Source organism: Lissotriton vulgaris, chromosome 11 (genome assembly GCF_964263255.1).
Source record: "Lissotriton vulgaris chromosome 11, aLisVul1.2, whole genome shotgun sequence".
Lineage (NCBI taxonomy): Eukaryota > Metazoa > Chordata > Amphibia > Caudata > Salamandridae > Lissotriton > Lissotriton vulgaris.
Window position 1 is genome coordinate 778,145,009 of NC_141699.1, and position 26,848 is coordinate 778,171,856.

The 26,848-nt window shown below is 45.7% G+C and overlaps 2 protein-coding genes across 2 annotated transcripts in view; one reads left to right on the forward strand and one right to left on the reverse strand.

Moving 5' to 3' along the window:
- Positions 1 to 26,848, forward strand: part of LOC147683491 (putative serine protease K12H4.7) — a 599,324-nt gene that overhangs the window by 339,170 nt on the left and 233,306 nt on the right. The gene's annotated exons all lie outside the window — the stretch shown is intronic.
- Positions 4,505 to 5,293, reverse strand: LOC147683492 (uncharacterized). The gene has a single exon (XM_086944680.1). It carries the CDS (start codon positions 5,291 to 5,293, stop codon positions 4,505 to 4,507), a length of 789 nt encoding a protein of 262 aa, XP_086800806.1.

Below are 26,848 nucleotides of genomic sequence, written 5' to 3' on the forward strand. Positions count from 1 at the left end.
ATTCACAGCCTGGCCTCTCACACTGCATTCACAGCCAGGCCCCTCGCACGGCATTCAAAGCCAGGCCCCTCGCACGGCATTCACAGCCAGGCCCCTCGCACGGCATTCACAGCCAGGCCCCTCGCACGGCATTCACAGCCAGGCCCCTCGCACAGCATTCACAGCCAGGCCTCTCGCACTGCATTCACAGCCAGGCCTCTCGCACTGCATTCACAGCCAGGCCTCCCGCACTGCATTCACAGCCAGGCCTCCCGTACTGCATTCACGGCCAGTCCCCTCACACTGCATTCACAGCCTGGCCTCTCACACTGCATTCACAGCCTGGCCTCTCACACTGCATTCACAGCCAGGCCTCCCGCACTGCATTCACGGCCAGACCCCTCACACTGCATTCACGGCCAGTCCCCTCACACTGCATTCACAGCCTGGCCTCTCACACTGCATTCACAGCCTGGCCTCTCACACTGCATTCACAGCCTGGCCTCTCACACTGCATTCACAGCCTGGCCTCTCACACAGCTTTCACAGCCTGGCCTCTCACACTGCATTCACAGTCGCATCTCTCTGAGCGCTCACGCGCGCACACATGCCTCCACAGATGCTCTTCTGCCGCATGGAAGGAAGGGTTTGGATCGTTGGCAGAGTGAAGCATCCTCTGACAGGATTCATAGCCTGGGATTTCTTCAGGCAGCGCAGCCTTTGAGACAGCTGCTGGCCCGAATGCTGCTCAGATAAAAAGCATTCTTGAGACTGGCACTTTATATTCTCAATCACTGCCTGCACATACAAAACAATAGGCAGGTCTGCAATGAGGGTGAACATTTTCCTACTAGGGTGACATTACAATCTCTAAGAAACACTGGAGGAAAATGCAAGATGTGTGGAAGGGGGCCCGCACATCAGTAGGTGCTGAGGGGGGCCCCCTCGAGGACGGGTAAGCCTGGGTCCCCACCCGCACCGCGTGGGCTAAGGAGGGGGCCTTTGTTACGCCCCTGCTGGGAAGAACACGGAGTAAGTGCACTACGCACTGTTTGCTGTGTTTACATAGTAACAAGAAAATAGAGAAAAACATTTCTTCAATTTTTAGACCCGAAACTTTATACTGAGTTTGAGGCAAAATGAGTTTGTTTCAATTTCTTTACCATCTAAGTAAGAACATAATCGAAAAATCAGTTTGCTTCTCTTTTTTTAAAAGCTGAACAAGGATCAAGAAGTCCGTTAAAATCTATATCACACACACAAACACATGACGTTTTATACACAATATTGAAGATTTTCCTAGTTATTATGACGGAAAGTCTTAATTTTATTAAAGACATGGAGGCGAGTATTATGCTTTCTAATCTTGCATTTATTGCAATAGCAGCCAGAAAAGTGAAAAAACTACAGTTCCCTGAGGGCCAGGAGACAACTGGGCCATGGGAACGTGAAAAAACGAGATTACATTAACCAATCAGTATCAAGTAAACAGATAAGAGGCCATACTGACTGCGCAGCTTCCTCTTTTCGCTGACGAGCTGGTCAGATAATGTAATTGAACAAAGGAAGAATAGAAAAAACAATAGAAATAGCCAAAGTCCAGGAACAGAAATCTTGAATCACAGGGAGCCAAGGCCAAAGTCCAACTTGAGCATCTGGAGAAGGAGCCGGGAGGGCCGAAGAAGTCCACAAGGGTGAAGTACGAAGGCGGTGGAGAGAAGACTTCCTATGATGAAGCAGGCGGCAAGGCCGGATTCGCTGTAGGGAGGGAGAACACAATTAGAATTGTAGAGGTGGGATAATACTCTCCTCCGTGTCTTTAATAAAATTAAGACTTTCCGTCATAATAACTAGGAAAATCTACATTTTATGACAAGACCGGAGGCTCCTATTATGCTTGTTTAAAGCATATTAATAACATCAGAAGCAACAGAATGAATAGGTTTACAATAGAACATGCGGAAAACACTGTCATTGGACCAATCATCTGATCTCAGAATGTCCTTCAAGCGGGAACCGGACCAAAAGGCCTTGGAGGCCATGGCTCCCCTAGCCGAATGCGCTCCGAAAACAGAGACGTCAATACCGGCAAGAGACATAACCCAACGAACCCACCTGGCAAGGGTAGGGAAAGAGACGGGAAGGTGCGGGTTTGCGAAAGGAAATAAGCAGTTGGGAGCAAGAGGACGCTCTGAGATTAGCGGTCTTTTGTTCATACACTTTCAAACATTGTCCCACACAAAGTTGTGGTTGGTCAGGAAAATAATGATAAAACACTGAATCCAAATTAGTTTTAGTTCTCCTGCGAATCTGGAACAAAACACCTGTAGGGGAAAATTGTCTAGAAGAAATATCTGAAGCTCTAACATCAGAAACTCTTGATAGAAATTAAACAAAGCAACATAGTTAGCATGGCAGATAACATTTTGAGAGATAAGTTAGAATTAACAGGCCAATTCATGAACACTTTGAGAACAACGGAAACATCCCATAAAAAATTATACTTAGCCAACGGAGGTTTAGCACAGCGAACGCCCTTGAGGAGGCGACAGATCAGGGGATGAGCCCCAGCAGGTTTGCCATCAATTTGTACATGGTTGAGGGAAATCGCAGAGCGATAAAGGTTGATGGTACGGTAGGCCTTACCAGAGCTGGCCTCAGAAGCCAGAAAGTTGATTATAAAATTTAGAGGGGCTGAAAGGGGATCGATATCCCTTTCCAAACACCAGCTTGCCCAAAGAGACCAGGCGGATTTGTATGCTTTGGAAGTCCCAGGGGCCCAGGCCTGGTCAATGAAGAGAGCAGCTTCCTGCGAAATGAGGATGTCACTAGGGGAAGGCCGGAAACTTTCTAGGCCAACAGAGTCAAGGAGTTGTCCAGAATGAGGCTGTGGCAAAGGCCCTGGGGATTGAGAAGCAGGTCGTGGAAAGAAGGAATTAGAACAGGAAAGTCTGTTGCCATCTCCAACAAAGAGGGAAACCAGATTTGAGCCTGCCAAAAGGGGGCAATCAACACCAGAGAAGTGGCCTGGCGACGAACTTGAGACAGAACTCTGCTGATCATCAGAAAGGGAGGAAATGCATAATTGAGGTGAAGAGACCAATCCTGAAGGAATGCATCTGTAGCGAGGGCTAGAGGATCCGGCCGCCAACTGAAAACCTGGGGTAATTGACAGTTGAGGCGGGAAGCAAAGAGATCTATAGAAAAAGGACCTCATTTGCGTGAAAGAGAGAGGAAAACGGAGGGACAAAGCTTCCAATCGCTGGAATCGCGGAGAAACCTGGAGTGCCAGTCCGCTATCAGATTGAGATTTCCGGGAAGATACTCCGCTGTTAGGGAGAAACGATGAGAGAGGCAGAATTCCCATAGACTTTTCGCTAAATCCGCTAGGAGGCTTGGACCTGGTCCCGCCGAGATGATTGATATAGCGAACCGCAGAAACATTGTCCATGCGGAGAAGGATGGAACATTTGATTCTGTCTTTGGAAAGGCTTTGGATCGCAAAGGAACCTGCAAGCATCTCTAAACAGTTGATGTGCAACTTGGACTCCTCTGCGGACCATGAACCTCCAGTCGAGATTGGTCCACATCGGGCGCCCCAACCCGACAGGCTTGCATCTGATTCTAATACAAGATCTGGGGCAGTAGCGAAGATAGTGCGTCCGTTCCACGCATCTAAATGGTCTATTCACCATTGAAGCTCGGTGCGAGACTCGTGGTCTAAGGCGATGAGATCTGCGTAGGCAAGGCCCTGACGAAGATGCCTGATTTTTAGGCGCTGAAGAGCGCGATAATGGAGAGGGCCTGGAAAAATGGCCTGGATGGAGGAGGAAAGAAGGCCGACGATCCTGGCAAGAGACCTGAGGGACAGAAGGGACGACTGAAGAACGGTGGCAATCTCCGCTTTGATTCTGGAAACTTTGGAAAGAGGAAGGAGGAGGGAAGCAGCCACCGAGTCCACAAGGATCCCAAAAAATTCCATGTTCTGTGACGGGATCAAGGAGGACTTCTCCGTGTTGATGTGAAAACCCAAATCCAGAAGGAGAGACTGAGTTTTGAAGAAACTTCCAATGGGACTGATGAATAGGGATAGTGAGATATGCGTCCTGAAGGTCCAAACGAACCATCCAATCCTTCGGGCGAAGGGTGTCTCTTAAATGGAGAATAGTCTCCATTTTGAAGTGGCGATAAATTACAAACTGGTTGAACCACTTGAGGTTGATTACAGGACGCAGTTTCTTGTTTTTCTTTTGCACTAGAAAAATGGAGCTTAGAAAGCCGGAGGAGTCGAAGGAAAAAATCTGAATGGCCTGTTTTTGGAGAAGAGTAAGAATCTCGTCTGAGGTTAGAGTGGCCATATGGGAAGAGAAAACTAGAGGGGGGGAAGGAGGTTTGAAGAGGAGGAGAAGAGAACTCTATGAGGTAACCCTGAACAGTGTTGAGAACCCAAGGATCTGAACTTATGGAGTGCCATTTTGACAGGAACAACCTTAGACGGCCCCCTACAGGAGGGGAAGAAGAAGGGCTAAACTTGTTGATTGTAGTTGGTATTAAGGTAGGTTTTCTGTCCTCTACCTCTGAAGCCACGGCCCCGCTGAGGGTAGAATTGGGGCTTGTAGTCTTGGGTGTTATTGAAGGAGCCTCTGGAGCCTTGATTGTAGGGACGGCCGGAAGAGCGACCCCTGCCTCGTCCGGCCCGTCCAAAAACACGGGGTGCAAAGACTTTTTTAATAGATTGTTGGGCCTTGTCCAAGGAGGCAAAAGTAAAGACAAACCTGCTAAGGTCGCGTACCAAGTTATCGCCAAAGAGAAGACCATTGGCTTTGGGACCAGGATCCATAGGAGCAAGGTTGGCCAATTTTGGATCAAGTTTAATTAAGAGTCCCTTACGTTGTTCGTGGGTAATGGCAGAATTGGCGTTGCCTAATAGACAGAAAGCCCGTTGAGCCCACATGGAAATGTCCTCTGCAGAAAGGTCAGCACCCTCAAGGCGGGCGGATTCCGCCATGTCCAGAATGCGGGCCAAAGGACCCACCACATCCAAAACCTTGTCCTGACAGGAGGACCATGCCTTGTCAACCCCTTTGCGGGGATCTTTACCAAATTTTGAGAAAAAGGTAAGGAGAGGCTGATCAATAGAGGGGACTTGTGTGATCTTTTCAGGTAAAGAAGGTTTAGGGCATTCAGATTTAAGTCTAGAACGCACTGCAGTTTCCAGCGGAAGGTGTAGACGGGCCGAAACGTATTCGCCCACATGATGGGAGGGAAACCATTCCGTGGAATTAGGATGACGAATGGAAGAAGGGTCGAACATGGGGAGACCCTCTGAATCAAAAACTGGATCAAAAGTAAAATAATCAGATTTTGGAATTTTGGAAGGGGGGGAAGGGGGGTCAGCCACATCAAACACATCAAATAAATCGTCTGCGTCAGCCATATCATGGTCTGTGTCCAAGACGGTAAAAATTACCAATTTTTTAACTGGCGACTCTGCGTGCTTAGACTTTTGTTTCTTTTTGTCCTCGGTACCAACAAACCCCTCCTTTATAGGAGGCCTGGGAGGCACTACGTCCTCAGTCATATGCGAGAAGGACTCGCCCATCAAAAGTGACGATTTTTTATTAGCATGCACAGAAGCAGAGTGGTCCACCTTACGTTTTCTGCTATCCCCCGCAGACTGGGCCAAAACCTTGGACATAAGGCTGAACTTTGAATTTTCCATAGTCTTTGACATGCGTTTCATGTTTAACTCAACAGCATGTTCCACAGAATTAGTGATAAAATTGCTGAGGTCATGTTTGAAGGAAGCACCATCCACCTTAGAGGGAACCTCTTCCGAGGAACTGTCATGTTCCATTCTAACCAGCAAAACAAGAAATAACAGTGGGAGGAAAGGGTTAAGCAGCCGGGAGCACTGTGGGCGTGAGCAGGGCTGGTCTGAGGAGAGGAAATGCAGCCTGCGTGAAAGCGGTAACACGAAGCCGAGCTGACAGAGGCTTCGAGAAGCGCTGAGGTGCGGAGGTCAGTGAGCGCGAGGACAAGCGGGGCGAAACCACCGGCACGAAAGAAAGTGGGGGGGGGGACAGCTGACAGGCGGGTAACGAAGGAAATTAACGCGCAGGAAGCGCGAAGAGCGAACGCGCCACAGCACGAAAAGGAAATGCAAATTAAGCGAAAACGCTGTTGAAAAATATATAATAGAAACAATGAAACACCAATAAATATGAATAAATACTGAGAGCAGAATAGATAAAGGCACTTATCTGCCTGCGAGCAGCCAGAAAAGAGGAAGCTGCGCAGTCAGTATGGCCTCTTATCTGTTTACTTGATACTGATTGGTTAATGTACTCTTGTTTTTTCACGTTCCCATGGCCCAGTAGTCTCCTGGCCCTCTGGGAACTGTAGTTTTTTCACTTTTCTGGCTGCTATTGCAATAAATGCAAGATTAGAAAGCATAATAGGAGCCTCCGGTCTTGTCATAAAATTCTTGTTTCTTTACTGTTGGTTCCAAAATGACTGTTCTGCATTCTTGCCTTGGCACAAAAAAAGTGTAATATATAAACTGAAGGTACATTTCTTTGCTTCATTCCCAGTTACAAGAGCAGCAAATAGCAAAACATTGATTTGCCCTAATTATTTTGCATCAGTGCACTCTTACAGAAATATGCCCCCATAATTCTTTGTACATTAAAGTGTCTTAGTTGCACAGACTGAGAAGCCCTATCACTTGTTTTTTTTCAGTGAATTTTTGCAATTTTGTCTTCAATCAGTATGTCTCCTGATTGCAGGTGGGCCAAGACCACTAGAGGTGGTGAGCTTCTCAGCCACCTAGGGAGAGGTGCTGTTGAAGGTGGCTTGTAGGAGGATGCATCTGGTTTTGAAATTGGGGTCAAGACTGATATTAATATGACTGGGTCCAAACTGAGGTGGCATGGTAGGTGAAAAACGATCGACTGGCATGCTGCCCAAATGATTGCCTGTCGCTGAGATTGATTCAAGCATTCCTATCCATCACCTTGTTGTTTTTGCATTTGACACTCGAAGTGCACCGGGTATGCCAACACATTGGTCTCTGGCTCACTGTGCCAATGGAACCAAGATATACCTGTCTGAAGAGCCCTAACTAGGGCAAAACCGGTCCTACGTTACTTGTGTTCCGATTCAGGGAGGATCTGGCCTGGCAGGTCGGGCTGGACTGTTCGTATTTGGAGCAGGGCCAAGACTGATTTGTATATGGCCGGGTCCAAACTGAGATGACATGGTTAGCGAAAAATGATGAAATGGGATGTTGCCCAAGCAACTGGTTGAGATAAATTCAAGCATTCCATCCATCACCTTGTTGTTTTGGTTTTGAAAATGGGGTAGGCTGGCAAGGGGAGCCAAATGGAGTTCCATAATGGTGAGGTTACTTTTGGCTGACTAGATGGTTTGATGTAGGTGATATGGTCTCCCATGGGGGACAGGGCCATCTTCTTGCCACAGGGTTCGGGGAATACCCAAATACTTTCTACTGATCTTCCATGAAAGACTGAGTGAATCCTTGTGGACTCCTGGGTCCATGAGTGCTGGAGTGCCGGATTTAGGGGGGGTGCTTTATAGCTGGTTGGCTGTACCACCTGGACTAGGAATTGAAAGCAGCCTTGGCAAAAGTGTTCAAACTAGCTTCATCCCTTTCACTTTGTTACTATTCATTATCTTTTATTTGTAGGTATCACGCACAGACAGCATGTAAACAGTACAAAACTACAACGAGATTTCTGTCAGCCCATTGCTTAGCCTTAGTTGGCTTTCTTGTCAATCTCATTTGCTTGCTTCTTATTCAGTGGTTTTCCTTTCTCTCATGTTTGTTTCCCCTAAGGGTCCTATCTTCTTTTTCATCCTTTTCATTGAATGACTTATATCCTTCCTCTGCTCACAGTCAAGGAACTATGTTTTATCTTTTTCTTTCAGCAGTCCATGGGAGAACATGTGTTTTCTGGCTCTCATCCTCATATGCTAATTTCGCCTTCAGAAAAAAACTTTCTACTCTCTTTGGCTCCTTCTTTCCCATCCCCTCCTTGGCCATTGCTTCTCCTACCTTTTATCTGCCAGGACTTTTTTTTTCTCTCTGGTGTTTTTTTTTCTCTCCTCTCCTCAAACACCCTCATTGCTCAGCTGCTCCTCTTCTCCAGTCCCCGTTGCTCCCCCCATTCATTAACTCCTCCCCTCACCTGCTCTTTGTTTGCTCTTGTCCCCTGCCTTCATTGTTTTCTCTCTGTTTAAATAAATGAATAAATAAATACTTACTTTTTGAAGGTTCTAAAAGCTGCAATGTGCTGGCAGGCCCCTCCTTTTCCAAAAAGTGGCTTCATGCACTTTTTACATTTTTTTTATTTACTGCCCTAAAGCTTGTGTCCATGATCTTAGAATGGTAAATTAATAAACAGCAGCCACTTCATGCAATAATGCGTGCACATGTGTGGAGCATTCGCAGTCAAAAGGTGAGACCTGTTGACTTTGCCATTGCTTGTAATGCAGTTTTTGCACAGCATGCGCTCACCAGTTCCTTGGTGTTTTAGTGTCATGCTGCAAAACCTGCCTGTGGTTGTGGATTTACTCGAGTTTTTTGGAATCTCTCCTTTGAAAGCACACCTCCTATCTTTTGCATCTGGTATGTCTCCTACATGCATTCGTGGGAGAAAATCTTATCTTGACCGTGAATGGGGCTTCAACAGTGTGAGCAGCTTTAGTAGAAGTTAAAAACAAACAAGTTCCAGACGAAAGAGCGAATTAACCCAGTAATTTCGGAATTGGGAACTGATAAGATCCCTCTTTTATGATATATTAAATACAAGAGATTGCACAAGAACAACGCAAAAACCTAAAAACAACTGGCAACGTAGACCAATGTTGACACCCACACTGAAGGCCATGTGGTAGGTTACGCATCCTATTGGGCATCATTTGTTGTACTGTTTAGTATGAAGATTATTGTCAAGACCCAAAGAATATCTCTGATGTCTGTGAACCATTGGAGGATATGGTGCACATGGAGAGACTAAACACTAAGTGCAGCTTTTGGGGCGATTCCAAAAGGGGCGTGGAATGGAAGCGGCGAAGACTAGGGTGGGGCTGGTCAGCGGCCAAGAATTGAAGCATTAATATGAATGAGGAAATGGAGTCTGGCTTTTACCTAGTTGAAAGTAGAGTAGTTTTGTAATCTCTAATAGTAATGCCTTCACCCCAAAAATGGTACAATGACAATGCAGAACTATAAGTATTGTCCATCTATCATTCTTGCCTCTGCCTTTGGTTTGATGCAGTTCTCCTTTGCGAATGAAAATAACCATTGTGACGAGGGAATGAATTTGATTCTGCGGGCGGAGGAGTTTTATGTTCTATTCAGACATGGATAAACATCACCTCATTGATAAAAGCCAGGAAGTTAAACACGTTGTCATGATTCTTTCCCGGATGCTTCTATAGTGCAACTCAATCCTCCCCTTGCCTGAGAGGGAACTATGCAGGAACTCTTATAAAGGCCCCATTCTTTGGAACTCACTCCCTCTCGCCCTGAAACAAACCACCAGCCATCTGTCCTTTAGGAAACTTCTAAAAACCCATCTATTCTCTACATCCTGAAAGAAAAGATCAGCTATATCACAGCGTAGACATCCTGACTAGACTCTATTTGGTAGAAGCACAAGCGCGGAGATACCCCTTCGGGGGTCGAGTCCGGCGCTATATAAGAACATAAATAAATAAATAAAATAAAGTGGGAAAAAATATATCGTTTTAAAAAAATGTAGGTATGTTAAAGTTCCGGATCGTTCAATATCTCAGTTTTTAAAGATTCCAAACAGCTCTCAGCCTTTGTTTAGTCGTGTCACAAACTGACCACTCTGCAGACGGTTGCAATGGCTCATGTCAAGAAAGTAGTTACTGATGAAAGGTTAGCATGCCCTTTTGTGCTGTCAAGAACGTTAAAAAAATGAGTCCTTAAACCATAAATAAAGCCAACTTTAATGACTATTTCCTAAAGACACCCCTCACTAAGTCAGTAGTTTTTCAGAAAGATGTGTTAGCTGGCTTAAGACCTGTGGTATTTGTATAGATTTAGAATGGGCCTTTGGTGTTCAATTTGCTCAGACTCAATGGCTTTCTTGTTTCTCTTAGTTCCCTGCTCTGGATTTAACAAGTGTCCTCCTGTGGTATTGGGTTCTCCAGGCCTACATATTCCGCAAAACCCGCTACACCATAAAACAGACGTTGGCACGGAAACTAGAAAATGCAAAAGACAAGTTTATTAAGACCCCATGGGGTGGTGGTACATTCCTACAGCACCCTTCGGCAATGCAAGAAGTATCACACCGAACATCGCTGCGAGACATCTTTTATACAGTTTTACAGTAATAAAAATAGTAGGCGGAACACATTTGCTTAGTTTAGGTACATATAAGGTCATTTTTGGAATACCGCCAACTCATGGGAGGAGTTATAACACCACTGGTCAGTTTGAGAGAACATTCCTAAGGGATGACTGTCCACTAGTACAGAGGGTTTGACTACGCATGTGCAAGCTTGACCAGTACTAAAAATAACCTGTTGCTGGGCAAGTTAGGTGGTCAGTGGTACAGAGAAAGGACAAGAGGGCCTGCTGACCACGAGGCAGCGCGTTCATCTAAAATGGACACCAGTGTGTACAAAATGGCCCCTGAACATCATTGTCAAGATAAGGGAATTCGTGTAGCAAAGCTGAACGCTAACCCGATCACTGCCAAATTATGACAGACGACCCTTTTAGCGTTTAGCTGAAGCTACCTCATAGTGAACATAATCAGGGTATTCATCATCAATATTGATTGACATAATGTTTGCTACTTCTCTATTGATCATTTACTCATTCTTGACAATAGCTCGTCTGGATGGAATACAAGCAGAAAGGCACATGGAACACAACATAGGGCCGCACTGAATACACAAACATAGAAAAAATAGTAACCCAATTATAATACATAGGACGGTTAACAATTTCCTGCCCCAAGTACTAAGCAGTGTCCAAAACCAACTCGAAAGTGTCCAAGTGCCATTATCATGATGTATCTCAGCAGCTATCTTGTGTAATTTAGAAATAGCATCATATACAGAGGGTGAATCATCTGGCACGTACACGCAGCAACTACTTCCGATAATACGGCATGCACCCCCACGATCAGCTAACACTACGTCTAGAACCATTCGGTTCTGGAGGGTTACAATTCTTGTAATTTGAAGTTCCTCAGTCAAATTCCCTAGAGCAAAAACTGTTTCATTAGCAACAGCTTCTCAAACATGTGTTAGTCGCCTAATTTTTCTGCTATTTAGGGCAGCACCAACAAACGAAAAGAGACCTAAATTGAAATCGACATACTGTTGCAGAGATGTATCGGTCTGGTCAATATCATCGAGGGCTAACGTTCTCTTCACTCTATTCAATATAAAATCATGATAGAGTACGAAATCATTATGGTACATAGGAGGGGCAATAAACACATGGGGGTAATACAAAGGATATATAACATGTTCCTAACCATCCTATAGGGAGACGGTGATAATCTTTATTTCCACAGATAAAGTAAGTATTTTATGAAGCCACAAAGGTGATACCATTTGGAGTGTCAAAGGTGAGAGTAGTATTACATTCACTTCTTCCTACTAGGATTGTACCTTTATTACGGACACATAGATCTGCTTTTGTATCAATAACTGTGATCATATGCAGGCTAGACATATTTACATTTCTTTGATTAGTATAAATTCGAGGCGAAGATACATTATCTGGTCGATATTCTTCCCATTCAAATTTTGTTCCTTCAGCTTGTGGATAACCATCTCGATCATTAAAAGAGACTTTATTAAGTCGGAAAAGTAGTCCACCCTTTGTTGGCCATCTCAAAGTGAACAGAAGAGTGTACCAAGCATTACAAGAACCATTGTGAGAAAATGGGAGAGGAATAAGCGGAGTGCCTCCTTTCTTTTGATGCCCAGGCAACATTCCACAGACCCAACAGTTCGAAGTGTTCGTCATATTATGGGTGTGATGCAAAATCTGGATGAAACTATTATTCAGATAAGTCTCTCTATGTCGTTCTTCATGATAGGGCAAAGTGAAATGAAAATGTTCAGATGGAATTGGGGTAGTAGACAATAAATGTTCTCTTGCTGGCACCAGCAGTTCTACCACCCAGGCTATTACCGCTATCACTACGATGGTCATAACAAAAAGTACTACACCAAAAATTCTCTTATTCCGAATCGTAGAATATGCCATAGTTCAAAGTACAAATGTCTCAAAAGAAAACAACTAAAAAAATAAAAATATGAGTGCTGAGCTCCGAGGTTAGCGTTGGTTTCTTCTCCCAGATTCAAGACGGGTGTCGCTACACTTGGCAGAACTGATCCCCCCCTTGATATTCCCGGCTTCCGTTTCACAAACCTGGAGCGGTAACTCAACCAGTCTCGCACAAAACAACTGCTTCTCTTGGCCGTAGATTATATCTCTCTCTACCAGAGACAGTATGGTCCGGGAAGGCTCCCTCCGATTCAGTAGACGTAACAGCTGGGCTCTTCTCCTCGTCCAAGATGTCTCGATAATCAGACAGCACAGTTGGGCTCACCAGATCCGGAGAGACACGACGACAATGAGTCGAATGCACCCATCGTTTCCTGTTAGTAACTCGCACAGCCGTTCGAGTCGCCAATAGCACTTGCTCGGGGCCACGCCACCTCGGCTCCAAGCTGCTTGTTCTCTCAAAGGACCGGACCATCACATGGTCACCAGGACGAAGATTGTGAGCCTCTCCAATAGAATTGTCGGGGAGCGCTTCTCGAACCTGTTGATGAATAGAAAGCAAATCATTTGTTAATCGTGCCAAATAATCGTTCATCATTGTACAAGGCACATCATGTAACAATCGAGGCTTAGGAACTCCCCATATATTCATAGGCCTTCCAAACACCACTTCATAAGGTGTGAGGCCAGTTCGGGAATGGGGCACTGATCTAATAGATAGCAATGCCAGAGGCAGAGCATCCGGCCATTTCAAAGACGTGGATGCCACGATCTTTGCTAGCTTCAATTTCAAAGTAGCGTTGTACCTTTCCACCAGACCTGCTGACTGCTGATGAAATACAGCATGGAATTTTTGCTGAATTCCCAATCCCTTCATGACGTATTCCACAATTTTCCCAACAAAATGGGGACCATTATCGCTCCACAAAAATTTGCAAACACCATAGCGCGGGAAGTACTCTTTGAGCAGCACCTTAGCTGTTGTCAGCGCTGTATTATCCTTCGTGGGGTCTCAATCCATTTACTGAAAGCACACACCACCACTAAGACATATTTAAGGTTATTGCAACGCTCAAGCTGGATGTAATCCATTTGTAGCACTTCGAGTGGTGCAGTAGGTGGGACAAACCCTCCTTTCGGAGTATACGTCCCTTTAGCAGGATTGTGCTGCAAGCATATCAGACAGGTCTGCACTACTCTTTTGGCCGTATTGGCAATCTCAGGATGCTCCCAGACTCGCGTAAGCAATTTAGTAATTGCGAGATCTCCAACATGCGCCAATCTATGTGTCATTTGAACCATTGCCTGCAAGTAAGCTGCAGGCAATTTCCATCTCTCCATATCTTTGCTTCTCCAACAACCCTCATCATCCAACACTCCCTCCGTTGCCCAGGTTGCGAGTTCTGCTTCAGATGCTGATTTCTGAATGTCTAGTATCTCCTCTCTAGCATCATGCCATCGTTCAGCCTGCGATTTCACTACATACATCGGCGAGGCATTTCGTAACATAGCAGTTTCCCTCGCTATACAATCTGCAAAGGCGTTTCCTTGTCCTACTTTGTCTGTCACTTTCTTATGTGCACTGCACTCAATTATCGCCACTTTCTGTGGACATAGGAACGCATTCAGGAAATCACGCACTAGTTCTCCGTGCATGATGTGTACTCCGTGTGAAGTCAAAAACCCTTGTTCTCTCCAGAGTAGGCCAAAATCATGCACTACTCCAAAGGCGTACCGGCTATCAGTGTAGATGTTCACACATAAACCAGCGCTTAATTCACATGCTCTTGTTAGGGCTATCAATTCCGCTGTTTGGGCCGATTTCTGTGGTATTCGTGCTGCTTCTACCACTGTCTTCAGTGTCGTGATCGCATATGCTGCAGAAGTTGTACCATCTGGCAGCCTCAAACACGATCCATCAACCCACAGTTCCCCATCCACATCTGGAAGTGGCATATCCTGTAAGTCAACACGACCCTTTGTTTGTTCTTCCGTCAGGAAAACACAATCATGGTGTTCTTCCTCCTGGCCCTCAGCAACTGGATACGGCAATAAAGTAGCAGGGTTCAGAGTAGCACATCTCTTCAGTGTGATATGTGGCGCCAACAGTGTTAGCTCATATCCTGTTAAACGTGCACTCGTTAAGTACTGGGTTTTCGTATGGTTTAGCAGAGCGTCTACTGCATGGGGAACTAACACCAACAGTTTGTGTGACAAAACTATTCCCTCACTCTGTCGTATAGCCACTGCTGTTGCTGCGACTGCTCGAAAACACCCAGGTAATCCACGTGCTACGGGGTCAAGTACTGCTGAAAAATACGCGCAAGGTCTCTACTTATCCCCGTGTGTCTGCACTAAGACTGACAATGCACACCCATCCCTCTCATGTACATATAATGTAAAAATCTTCGTATAATCTGGTGTACCTAGCACTGGTGCAGAACAAAGGGCTTGTCTCAATGGTCAAAAGCATTCTGACATTCATCTGTCCATTCAAGGGGCATTGGTGTAGTCTTGGACAATAATGCTAACAAAGGTTTTATAATGTGTGAAAACCCCATTATCCACTGCCTACAAAAAGACGTTAAACCTATGAAAGCACGAACATCTCTCTGAGTGCGGGGAACTGGTGTATCTAAAATCGCTTGGATTCGATCAGATGTCAATGCGCGTCCCTCCTTAGACAAAAGATGACCGAGGTAGGTCACCTTTGGTCTACAATATTGAAGCTTTTTCCTCGAAACCTTGTGATTATTGTGGGCAAGAAAGGAAAGCAAAGCAAGACTACTCTCCTCACATTGCTCCTGCGTGTCTGCGGCAAGTAGAATGTCATCGACATATTGAATGAGAGCCACTCCAGGCTGTAAATCAAAAGAATCAAGCTGACTTTTTAAAGCCTGGCTATAAATGCTAGGACTTTCTGTATAGCCTTGAGGAACTCGACAAAATCTACACGATTTATTATTTAATGTGAAGCCAAATAGATATCGGCTATCAGGATGGATGGGAATGGAAAAGAAGGCATTTTTCAGGTCAATCACGGTGAACATGGTGGCTGTGGGCGGAATCAAAGTAAGTAAGGTGGTAATATCAGATACCACCGGATATTGGGGCACTACTATCTTGTTAATTTCTCTCAGATCAATAATAAATCGATAGATTTTGTCATCAGTATCTTTCTTTATAATCGGAAAAATAGGGCTATTACAGACATTATAGGGGACTTCCTCCACTACGCCAGCAATAATCAGATCGTGTACAATGAGTGTTAAAGCAACTTCACCTTCCCTGGAGATTTTATACTGTGGTACACGAGGCAGAGACGCTCCCTCCTTTACAGTGATTCAAATAAGGGGAATAATCATCTGTCCCACATCCGTGTCTGAAGTAGCCCATAACGTTTGTGGGAGAGAGGCCAACGCTTCAATTGCTTGCATAGTGCACAATCTCTCTACATCTGGGTAATTGTCATTCAAAATAACCCGCACTCCTTCAGGAGCGCAGCGTATGGTTGCTCGAAAATATTTAAGCATATCTATTCCCATAATATTGTCTGGGGTGTTTGGTGACAATAAAAACGGGCACAGACCAAAGAATCTGTCAATGTAAAATGTAAGGGGTTGTGACAATGGGCTAAGAGAGGGTGTTCCATCGAACCCTATCGATGTAATCATTTCGCCAGACAGGGGAGCCCTTGGAACCAAGTTTTTAGACAGAGCACTACGAGTAGCTCCTGTATCAACCAGGAACTGATCAGTAGAACCCAAAACGCCCGCTAATACATATGGACCTCTTTGATCTACTGGTACTTCAACCGATTCCACACCCCATCCTACGTAATCCTATGCATGTACATAGTCCTGAGACTCTGCAATTTCACCCTTCGATATCTGATACTGGTTCCGTTGATCAAAAGTATTATTATCAGCCTGACCACTACCCCTCGCTTCAAACCTGCCACGATCACTCGCTCCACCCCTCGCTCCTGAATAACTATTCCGTGTCCTTCCACCTCCTCGACCACGCTGATTACGTTGTTCTCGAAGCACCGGACAGTCTGAGGCCCAATGTCCAAACTGTTTACAGTATGCGCACTGATCCTCAGAAATGTCAGTACGACCAGAAGACGTACCATACGATCCACGCCTTCCTCTATCATTCCCTCTCGGCTGTGTAGCATAAACCTGAGCCAACATCACTTTCGTCTTTAATTCCTTCGCTTTCTTATCAGTACTTTCTTTAGCCTCCAATTCCTGTCGTTCATAATACTTCCACGCAAATCATCAATCTCTGCAGCCCTTAAAACCCTTCATTGGCTCCCCTTACACAAGAGAATACTCTTCAAATTCTCATCATAGCCTTTCGTGGCTTTAACAAATCCGGTCCCTCCTATTTATCCAGACGCTTCCCTCATTATAATCCGAGTCGCACTCTCCGATCTTCTCATGAAAACTTCATGACTCCCACCAAGTTCAATCTGAAGTCTAAAGGCGGTAAAACCCTCACCACCTTAGCCATTAAAGCCTGGAACAGCATGCCTAGACATCTCAGACTTCAGACTCTTGAGAAGCCTTTCAGGAAACTCCTTAAAACCTGGATTTTCAATCTTCCTGATGACTGGACAAAAGCGGCCATCTAGTCCCCCTCTTCTATCCCTCTGCGACCTGGTTCAAGGACTGACAGCGCCATGATGCTCCTTCCGGAGCGAACGCCACGCTCTATAAATACCCCTCCAAATTTCCAAATTTCCAAATACTGAGCCATAGTCAATAAAGAAGCAGGGGTCGCCGTGGTCCAGGAACTTTCACTAGTCTTTAAACCTTTTGCAATCTCCTGTAGGAGATTTGCTACGTACTTGTCAACGAACAAATGCCTACCCGTGTCTTCCGTTAATAATTGCCCACTGTAATCATGAAATGCTTCCTCAAAACGTGAGAAGAAGTCAGAAACCGACTCACCCGCCTTCTTTTTACAAGAGGCGAGCATGGTCCAATCAATCTTGTTAGGGGGAACAAGCATTTTTTATTTATTCAAAATAGCCGTCGGGAGATCTAAGATTAATTGACATGGCTTACATGCAGGCTCCCTATCTAAATCAGCTTGAACTAACGTTTTGCAATCCGCCCCCAGGATCGCTCGATCATCGAACTTACGAATCGCCCTCCACATATTAGGAGACAATATTAACCCAAAGAAAAGGTCAATATCAACTAACGCCATAACACACGAAGAAATAGCCCCTTCCACTCCTTCATAGAAAGCTGCCGGATTCTTACGGGGGTCAGGTAAAGCATTTTTAAGTCCCATAACATCTGCTCTATTCCATGGCGTGTAAACCCAATTATATATAAAATAACCCTTTGCATCCACAGACATTTTATCATCGCTTGTACCTTGCCCTTTAGGAGGGACATATAAAGGTGCAGCTTCACGCATAGGCATAACATGAACTGTAGGACTCTTATCTGTTCCAAAGATAGAACACTCTTTGGATTTCTCCGTCGATCCCGGCGCAGGCGCATCTGATGCTTTTCTCGCCTCCCGTAATCTTGATGCCTCATCCCGTAGCTGGACCAACCGTTGAAAAAACCCATCCGCATCTGCAATAACAAAAAGACCTTTACGCATATTCTCACGACCAACTGATACAGCCTTAGGCTCCAAATCATCTGAATACTTCCTAAATCGGTCTACAACTTCATCTCCAAACTGGCTCAAGAAATACAACTGTTCTCGCTTGGACCACTTATGCATTTGGTCATCAATTTCTGCAATAGTTATTGCATTAAGATTAAGTTTGCGCGCAAAACTGCGCAATTCCGCAGCTTCACCAGCACTTAACCTATTACGACTACCCCATCGATCATCTCCGTCCGAATCCTCAGCTGGGGCCGTAGGTGAAACATACGGAGGTGGGCAACGATCTAATAATGAAAAATCATCAGTTTCATTAGTAAGGACAGGATAAAGAGGACGTCGAATAGGAAATTGACCATTCGTTTGCAAATTACGTTCCCGTGCCTCCCTCTCTTTCTTTTCCTGCAACTCTTTCTCCTCCAGCTGTAAAGCCTTATCCCGAGCAGCCTTCTGCTGCTCTTTGTCCGCCAAGGCTAATTCACGCTTCACTCGTTCACGCACCGCTTTCTCCCACATACGTACACAATCAAACATATCTTATCTAGACCTGCGCTGAAACAAACATTGCTTGATCTAAGAGGGGGGTTCTACCCAAGAGATCCACATGGGACCTGGGTGCTATACGGTGTAGGAAAGAAGGGTCCCAGTAGAGCTTAATACATTTACATGAATTTATTATAGAAAAGTCAAATGTAGTCACACACAATGTCAATTAATCTCAATGCATGAGCCATATCAGTTGGTCAATAAAAGTGCCCCAAGAAAGGAAAAGGGAGTGGGATAGCGTGATGCTGTGAGGAAAAAGGACAGTGAGGGAATAAAGATCGTGACAACTTATATATTGCAATGTTAATTAAGAATGCAATACAGTTTCATGGCTTCAGATCCCTGAGCCAAAAAAATGGGGGATTATAACATATCCCAAAAGTTCATACTATTTCTGTTGACACAGAAGAATTCAAAATAATGGGGGAGTGTCAACTGAACAGGACATAGAGGTAGCCGTCGACGTTTCGACCCCACGCTACACTTGTAGGCGTTTGTCTAGCCTTACATCGGGGTCTTCAACAGGACTTCTGTGTCAACAGAAATAGTATGAACTTTTGGGATATGTTATAATCCCCCATTTTTTTGGCTCAGGGATCTGAAGCCATGAAACTGTATTGCATTCTTAATTAACATTGCAATATATAAGTTGTCACGATCTTTATTCCCTCACTGTCCTTTTTCCTCACAGCATCACGCTATCCCACTCCCTTTTCCTTTCTTGGGGCACTTTTATTGACCAACTGATATGGCTCATGCATTGTGATTAATTGACATTGTGTGTGACTACATTTGACTTTTCTATAATAAATTCATGTAAATGTATTAAGCTCTACTGAAACAAACATTGCGCCACATACTGAACCTTTCGTAAATCAAACGACCCATGTAGTAGCCATTGCAATTCAGGATCAGACTTAGTGTATCTGTGCCACAATGTACTGTATAGAATAGGGGGAATGCCAAATGTAACGTACATTTCGCGATCAGGTTTCACCTCTGGGGGAGCCTGCTGAGATTCATTTAATCGATAATTGGTACCTTTCCCAAAACAGCACATTCCTCGGTGTGTGCTTAAAACAGGCATGTCAAAATATCACGGAAACGTGATATCACAAAAACGGCACTTAATATACTTCACACAAGGTGTGCCGTTCAAACAAATACAAAATTAGAGAAATATCTCCACATTGACCGCCTATGTGAAGTGCACTGCACATATAACTCAAATCATAGAACCAAATGTTATTCAAAAAGCCACAGTTAGCGTCCGTAGACTATCTTACCAATCACAAGCTTACCAAATTCTCAAATATCCAGGTTCCAAATGCCAAGTTCTTTAATCGAATCAGCCAAACCGGCACTGTACGACAACTCGAACAATCAGGATCTCAGTCGAGGACCGGCACCACCTGGAAGGTCAGATCAGAAGGAAAGGAAAAAACACTGTGGGTGCCAAGACTCGGGTCACTCAGTGGCAGCGTACGCGTCCATGGCGAGTTTCCAATCCTTCGTCACGACCTCTCCTTCGGGCATCTGAGTCGCCGATGAGTCCCTTCGTGGTCGCCAATTTGTGGTATTGGGTTCTCCAGGCCTACATATTCAGCGAAACCCGCTCACCATAAAACAGACGTTGGCACGGAAACTGGAAAATGCAAAAGACAAGTTTATTAAGACCCCATGGGGTGGTGGTACATTCCCACAGCACCCTTCGGCAATGCAAGAAGTATCACACCGAACATCGGTGCGAGACATCTTTTATACAGTTTTACAGTAATAAAAAGAGTAGGCGGAACACATTTGCTCAGTTTAGGTACATATAAGGTCATTTTTGGAACACAGCCAACTCATGGGAGGAGTTATAACACCACTGGTCAGTTTGAGAGAACATTCCTAAGGGATGACTGTCCACTAGTACAGAGGGTTTGACTACGCATGTGCAAGCTTGACCAGTACTAAAAATAGCCTGTTGCTGGGCAAGTTAGGTGGTCAGTGGTACAGAGAAAGGACAAGAGGGCCTGCTGACCACGAGGCAGCGAGTTCATCTAAAATGGACGCCAGCGTGTACAAAATGGCCCCCGAACATCATTGTCAAGATAAGGGAATTTGTGTAGCAAAGCTGAACGCTAACCTGATCACTGCCAAATTACGACACTCCCTATTGTTGTGTTTGTCTTTCTAAAGAAGCTTTGCTGTTTCAGTGTTTTGATTGGCTGACTTGAACCTTCCACTGCTATTGTCTTGCATTGTGGTGTACGAGGTGCCTATCTGAGCGTTGTTATTACATCCATATATAATAACACAGCAACTGACATACACCTAAAACCAGTCAGGACTATTGGCTTTGTCAATGGCTGTCTGTGTGCTTTGGAAAAAAGCCAAGAATTGGATGACCATGTATTCAGAACACTTTTTTGACCCACTGACAGGCACTGCGAGAAGCTCGCACTGCCTTTAACCTCACCTGGAATCAACTAATTTCAAAGCATGCGCTATACAAAAATAAGAGGCTGAATGAACAAAACATAGAAAAACACAACATCCTGACAATAGCTAACACTCTAATGGAGTGCAAGATCCATTAAACGTGGAATAGAAACTGAAATGTAATCACTGACTTGGATTACTTGAATGTTTATTACATTAATTGTAATGAAATTGTCTGTGTTTTTCCCAGTAAAGTTAAGGATATGATTATAGGCCCAATCGAGACCAGTTTCAATGTCTGTTCCAATATACTACCGGGTCATAGACCCAGAGGGACCTGGCCCACTTTAAGCCCTGGGCTTACCTTCTGCTGTGTCCAATGCCATACACCCTAGCAGGGGCGGCTCTAGGCTCATGGCGGCCCTGGGCAGGGAGAGTAGGTAGGGGCCCCGGAAGAGGGGGCCCAGGCAGGGCAGAGCCCCCCGGAGCTCAGGAAGGTGTTACAGAGCCGGAGGCTGCCAAATCCCTGCCAGGGGCCCCAACGCTAATATGTATCCATCCTCAGAGGATTATTATATTAAGGATATATATTGGCGTGGTGGCCCCTGGGGGTTGGTGGCCCTGTGCAGGTGCACAGCTTGCACATGCCTAAGGCCGCCCCTGACCCTAGGGAGTTGGGTATGGAGGGACGACTCTACCCACTGGCGTAGCTAGACCATTAGCCGTGGTGGCGGTCCCTGCGGATGCCACCCCTAGGGCTGCATACAATGGGATGGAGGGGCTAGCGAGGGGTGCTGGACCCCCCCCCCCTGCTACACCGCTGACTATACCTTAAGAACCTACTTCCAAAGTACCGCTAGCTGCCCTGCTCGGGAAAATGCGCACAATAGTGTTAATAGCCATTCCGGCCCTTCCGTCACCTCACTGCGTGGCAGCAGCAGAATCACACATTGTTTCCCCTGCGGTTTGACATCGCTGGTGTGAGGGAGTAGGCAGGCACAATTTTAGATATGAGCACTAAGAAACCTAAAAAACAATAGTGTGCGCTATAGGAAAAACCTAATCTTCTGTATCTTGTTATTTTGTGAGGTGTGATGGGAAACCACGAGCCACAGAACGGAAACTTTTTTTGCTTCACATAGTTCTACCAAAATTAGTAAAAGTCACCACTTATCAAAATCTGTTCCAATTCAGGGTGCGAATAACCGCGAAGTTCCCATTGTCTCTGTCATTTAAATATACACAAAATAAGATGCACATTGCAGCATAGAAACAGTAACCCAGAACTAATCCACTCTCCAAAGGATCAATGTTCTGCAGCTCTGTCAGTCTGAACATTTCCCTACAGCTCCCACTCATGTTAATCCTGCTTCCCTCCTTTACTTTTCTGGTGTGTAAACCTGCTACACACAGCACTTGGATACCTCTTTTTTCACTGGTTTTGTAGAACATGGACACCTAGATCCCATTTCCAGCACCGAGCTACAGTTATAAGACCTGTTTGAGAACAACTGTCCTTGGAGGTACATACTAGGCATTGGAGCTAAGGAAGCCTAACTCCTCTTAGGACTTCTCAGTGATAGGGTAACCACTGAACAGGACACCATTCAATACACTCGGATTCTCTATGCCTGGACAATCTGTCTCACATAATAAAAAGTAAATAAACACTTGAGTCTTAAGTGTGTGCACTGGAATAAAATGCATTTCCTCATCATACTATGCAGGGCCATCCTCCTAGACTGCACCACAAGTAGCTACTATCCAGGTAGGCTTGTAGTTTTATTGTTCAGGGCTTCAATATCACAGGATGCTTGAACACGCTAGGAAGGGGTTTTAGTCCTCTTTGTTAGAAACACATTCATGCACATTAAATTAATCATAAATTATATGCTTAGTCGCACTCAATTAACTAGTAACTTTGTTGGTCACACCCACTTAAGTTTCCACTGCCATACTTTGCTGTCACTCATAAACCTCTTTCCGAGATGTTTATTGATCATTGGTCTATTAGCTTTCTCACTGCAGAATGAAAGAATGGGGTGAGGTGCACGTAAGTCCACTTAATAACTCATTGTGTCCTCCCATTGTGGCACAGGAGGAGGGGAAGTTACAAAACATCAATGTCACAAACGGCAAACATGTCCCTTATATGTGTTCTAGGTTCGAAACCCTTGTATCCTATATATTTGCTACTATTCTGTTCTTGGATACTTCTATGTCCCATTCGTCAGAAGGACCTAAGGTATATTTAAAAAAATATACCAGGATGACCTCACACACCTCCTGATGGGTATCATGCTTCATCAATGGTCAACCTGTGCTCGCAAACAATCCTCGAATGGCGGGCGGACCCTCGCTTTTGTCCAGGGTGCCTACAGGAAAAAAGGAAGGAGCAAGGAATCCAAATAAGGTGTAAAAATCCTGGTTATCTACCCTATGGGCATTTACACTTTTATAAGGCGGGTGGTGAGGGGAAGATTCAAACGAAAAAATGGGATGTGTAAGACATCATTATGTGTCTTAAGCCCATTCAGTTCGACATGTTTCAGCCCATTTTGTGGCTCTACAGTATATCCTTAGGTCCTTTTGACGAATGGGACATAGAAGTATTCAAGAACAGGGTAGTAGCCCATATATTGGATACTGGGGTTTCCTATAGGGTAGCCATACAAGGGACAGGTTTGCCATTTCTGATACTGATATTTACTAGGGAGAACGCAAATGTGTATGGCCAAAAACCTATCTCTACTTCCCTTTCTTTGTAAGGGATGTGTGTTTGAAGGTACAAAACATCTATTTCAAATATCTTATCTTGTTTTGATGTAATGTTACAATCTGGAAGATGAGGTCTTACCTTTAATAAACCTATCTCCATTAGATACATCGTCTATAATCGCAAGCTAGAGGGAACAATTGTAGCACAACCCTTCTGACCAATATTTAACAGTAGTAGGCATACAATGAGTCTTCTTTTTCTGGACCATCTCAACCATTTCAATATCTACCTGCTTCCTTTGTTTAGACGATCCATGACGGGCCTAGGCAAATCTGCCCCATCATATTGGTTTGGTGAATGTGTTGTCTAGTACTCGAGGCATGCGTTAACCATCTGCCGCTTAGTCTATCTTAAAATTTCTAATAGCTTATGGAATATCTTGAGCATTACTCTCAGCTCTAACCTTAATCTATTCTCAAAGGTTGTCTGCATTTGGGATCATAGGGTCCGATAAGGACCAGTTTCAATTTCCGTTTGAAAAACTACCGGGTCTGAGACCCGGAGGAAACCAGCCCACTTAAAACCCTGGGGTTTGCTTCTCTAGTGTCTGTTGCTATAAATCATAGGGAGCTGGGGACAGAAGGTGTGACTCTACCTTAAGAACTGACTTCCAAAACTCCCACTAGCTGACCTGTTTGGGTAAATGCGCACAATGGGGTCAAAGCAGGGCACTAGTCGAGGGTACACGCGGGTGTACAGTGTCCGACTTTTTTCACATGGCAAACACCGTCCACCCTGCCAAGAATTTGGGCCCCACTGAATAAAGTGCTAAACTCGTCCCGGTGTAATTTCCAAACACTAGGAAACTTTCAGCAGAGCCTGCACGTTGTCTGCTCTCCATCTGCAACAAGCAACAACGTGCAGGCGGGGACGGGGCTTTCTAATTTAGGACTCCTGCTAGGCCCATAACAAAAGCCGAATTTGAGGGGGTCATCAGGCCTCCTTTTGTTCGAGCCTCTTGGCTGGGAGAAGTCAGGAGCCTCACACCTGATGCAAATGAAGCAGAGGGGAAACAACGGCTTACACCTTGTTAGCACTTCACCCCCTTAAGAGAGGCAGCTTTTCACTTTGTTCAGTCCCTGTTTAGGAGATGTGCATGCACTGTAAGACTATAAGATGTGTTGGTCTTTCCCAGCATTTACACAAAGCACATTGCATTAATATAGAGCTTACTTCCCCTGAGGAGGAGTTGAAATAATATAAGTACCACTATTTTTTGTTGTATAGCCCTACTGATTCCAATGCAGGGTATCAAAGCGCTTTACTTAAACACGCGTATATTACATGCACAATAAATGATATAAGTTTGTAAATGAATGTACAGGATGTGTTGCATAAAACTGGGGGATTACAAGGTGTAGAAGTCGCATATCATCTTCCATAGCTCACTGTGCTATTATCCTCGCAATGCGCTCAAACGTACACAATAGACCTGCTAAACATATATGTGGGGTCTTTAGATCTGATGTCCCTTCTTGTGATGCCAAGTCCTGTAAAGTCGTGGCTTGTGATGCCACTTTCTATGATGTAAATTCCTGTGATGTGTGATGTCGCACGCCGTGATGTCGCTCGCCATGATGTCTACCTAGCCTGCATATTGCGTACAGTTCATGTGAGCTATGCGCGTGCACAGAGCCAGCCACATCACACACCACCATTTGTCTGTGCCTCGGCATCAGACTTCAAAGGCTGCCGCTCCCGCCCCCCGCGTGCTTACCGCACACCACCATTTGTCTGAGCCTTGGCATCAGACTTCAAAGGAATGCGCTCCCGCTCCCCGCCACAGCAATGCCGAGAGCTTGGTTCTTTTTGCATCCATTTCGCTTGTTCGGCGTTCTCTGCACCTTTCTCGCTTTCTGGACGAAAGTGAAAGCCTACAGTGCTTGTTTACAGTAGCCTTGCTCCTCAAAGGCTGTTGCTGTGTTGCCATCTCTCTAGGGACACTCAGCTTGAAAACACTTGACTTGCTAGCTGCAATGCTACATCCGCTATGCTTTGCCTCTCAACACGTTGATCCCTCACAGACTGTGCTGACTCTGCCCCTCCTGATTCTGAAACTGACCAACGCAGTCACGACGCAGTCTCTTCTCTCTGTCTTATGAATTCTGCCCTGTCACCATTTACTTCGGACCCTCACCCTCACACCTCCTAACCCTCACACACCCTCACACCTTCTCACCCCCTCAAACCCTTACCCACCCTCACCCACCCTCACCCCTCACACCCTCACAACCCTCTCACCCTCACTCACCCTCACACCCTCACCCTCACACCCCCTCACCCTCACACACCCCGACCACCCACCCTCACACCCCCTCACACACCCTCACACACCCTCACACACCCTCACCCACCCTCACACACCCTCTCACCCTCACACACCCTCTCACCTCCTCACCCTCTCACCCTCACACCTCCTCACCCTCACACCTCCTCACCCTCACACCCTCACACCCCCTCACCCTCACACCCCTCTTCACCCTCACCCCTCTTCACCCTCACACCCCCTCACCCTCACATCCCCTCACCCTCACATCCCCTCACCCTCACATCCCCTCACCCCCCTCACACCCTCACCCACCCTCACCCACCCTCACCCCCTCACCCACCCTCTCACCCTCACCCACCCTCACCCTCGCACACCCTCACCCTCACACACACCCTCACCCCCCTCACCCTCCCTCACCCGCTCACACCCCCACACATCCTCACCCACCCCCTCACCCTCCCTCACACATCCTCTCACCCTCACACACCCCCTCACCCTCACACACCCTCACCCTCACACACCCTCACCCTCACACCCCCTCACCCTCACACCCCCTCACCCTCACACCCCCACACCCTCACCCTCACACACCCCCACTCACCCTCTCACTCACACCCTCTCACCCTCACACACATCCTCACCCTCACACCCCCTCACCCTCACACCCCCTCACACCTACTCACCCTCATACCTACTCACCCTCATACCTACTCACCCTCACACCTACTCACCCTCACACCTCCTCACCCTCACACCCCTCACCCTCACTCACCCTCACTCACCCTCACTCACCCTCACTCACCCTCATTCATCCTCATTCATCCTCACTCACCCTCATTCATCCTCACTCACCCTCATTCACCCTCACACACCCCTCACCCACCCCCTCACCCTCAAACCC

Bases quoted from the DNA above. Each gene is read 5' to 3' on its own strand.
- LOC147683492 (XM_086944680.1), bottom strand. From the start codon at position 5,293: ATGTTCGACCCTTCTTCCATTCGTCATCCTAATTCCACGGAATGGTTT.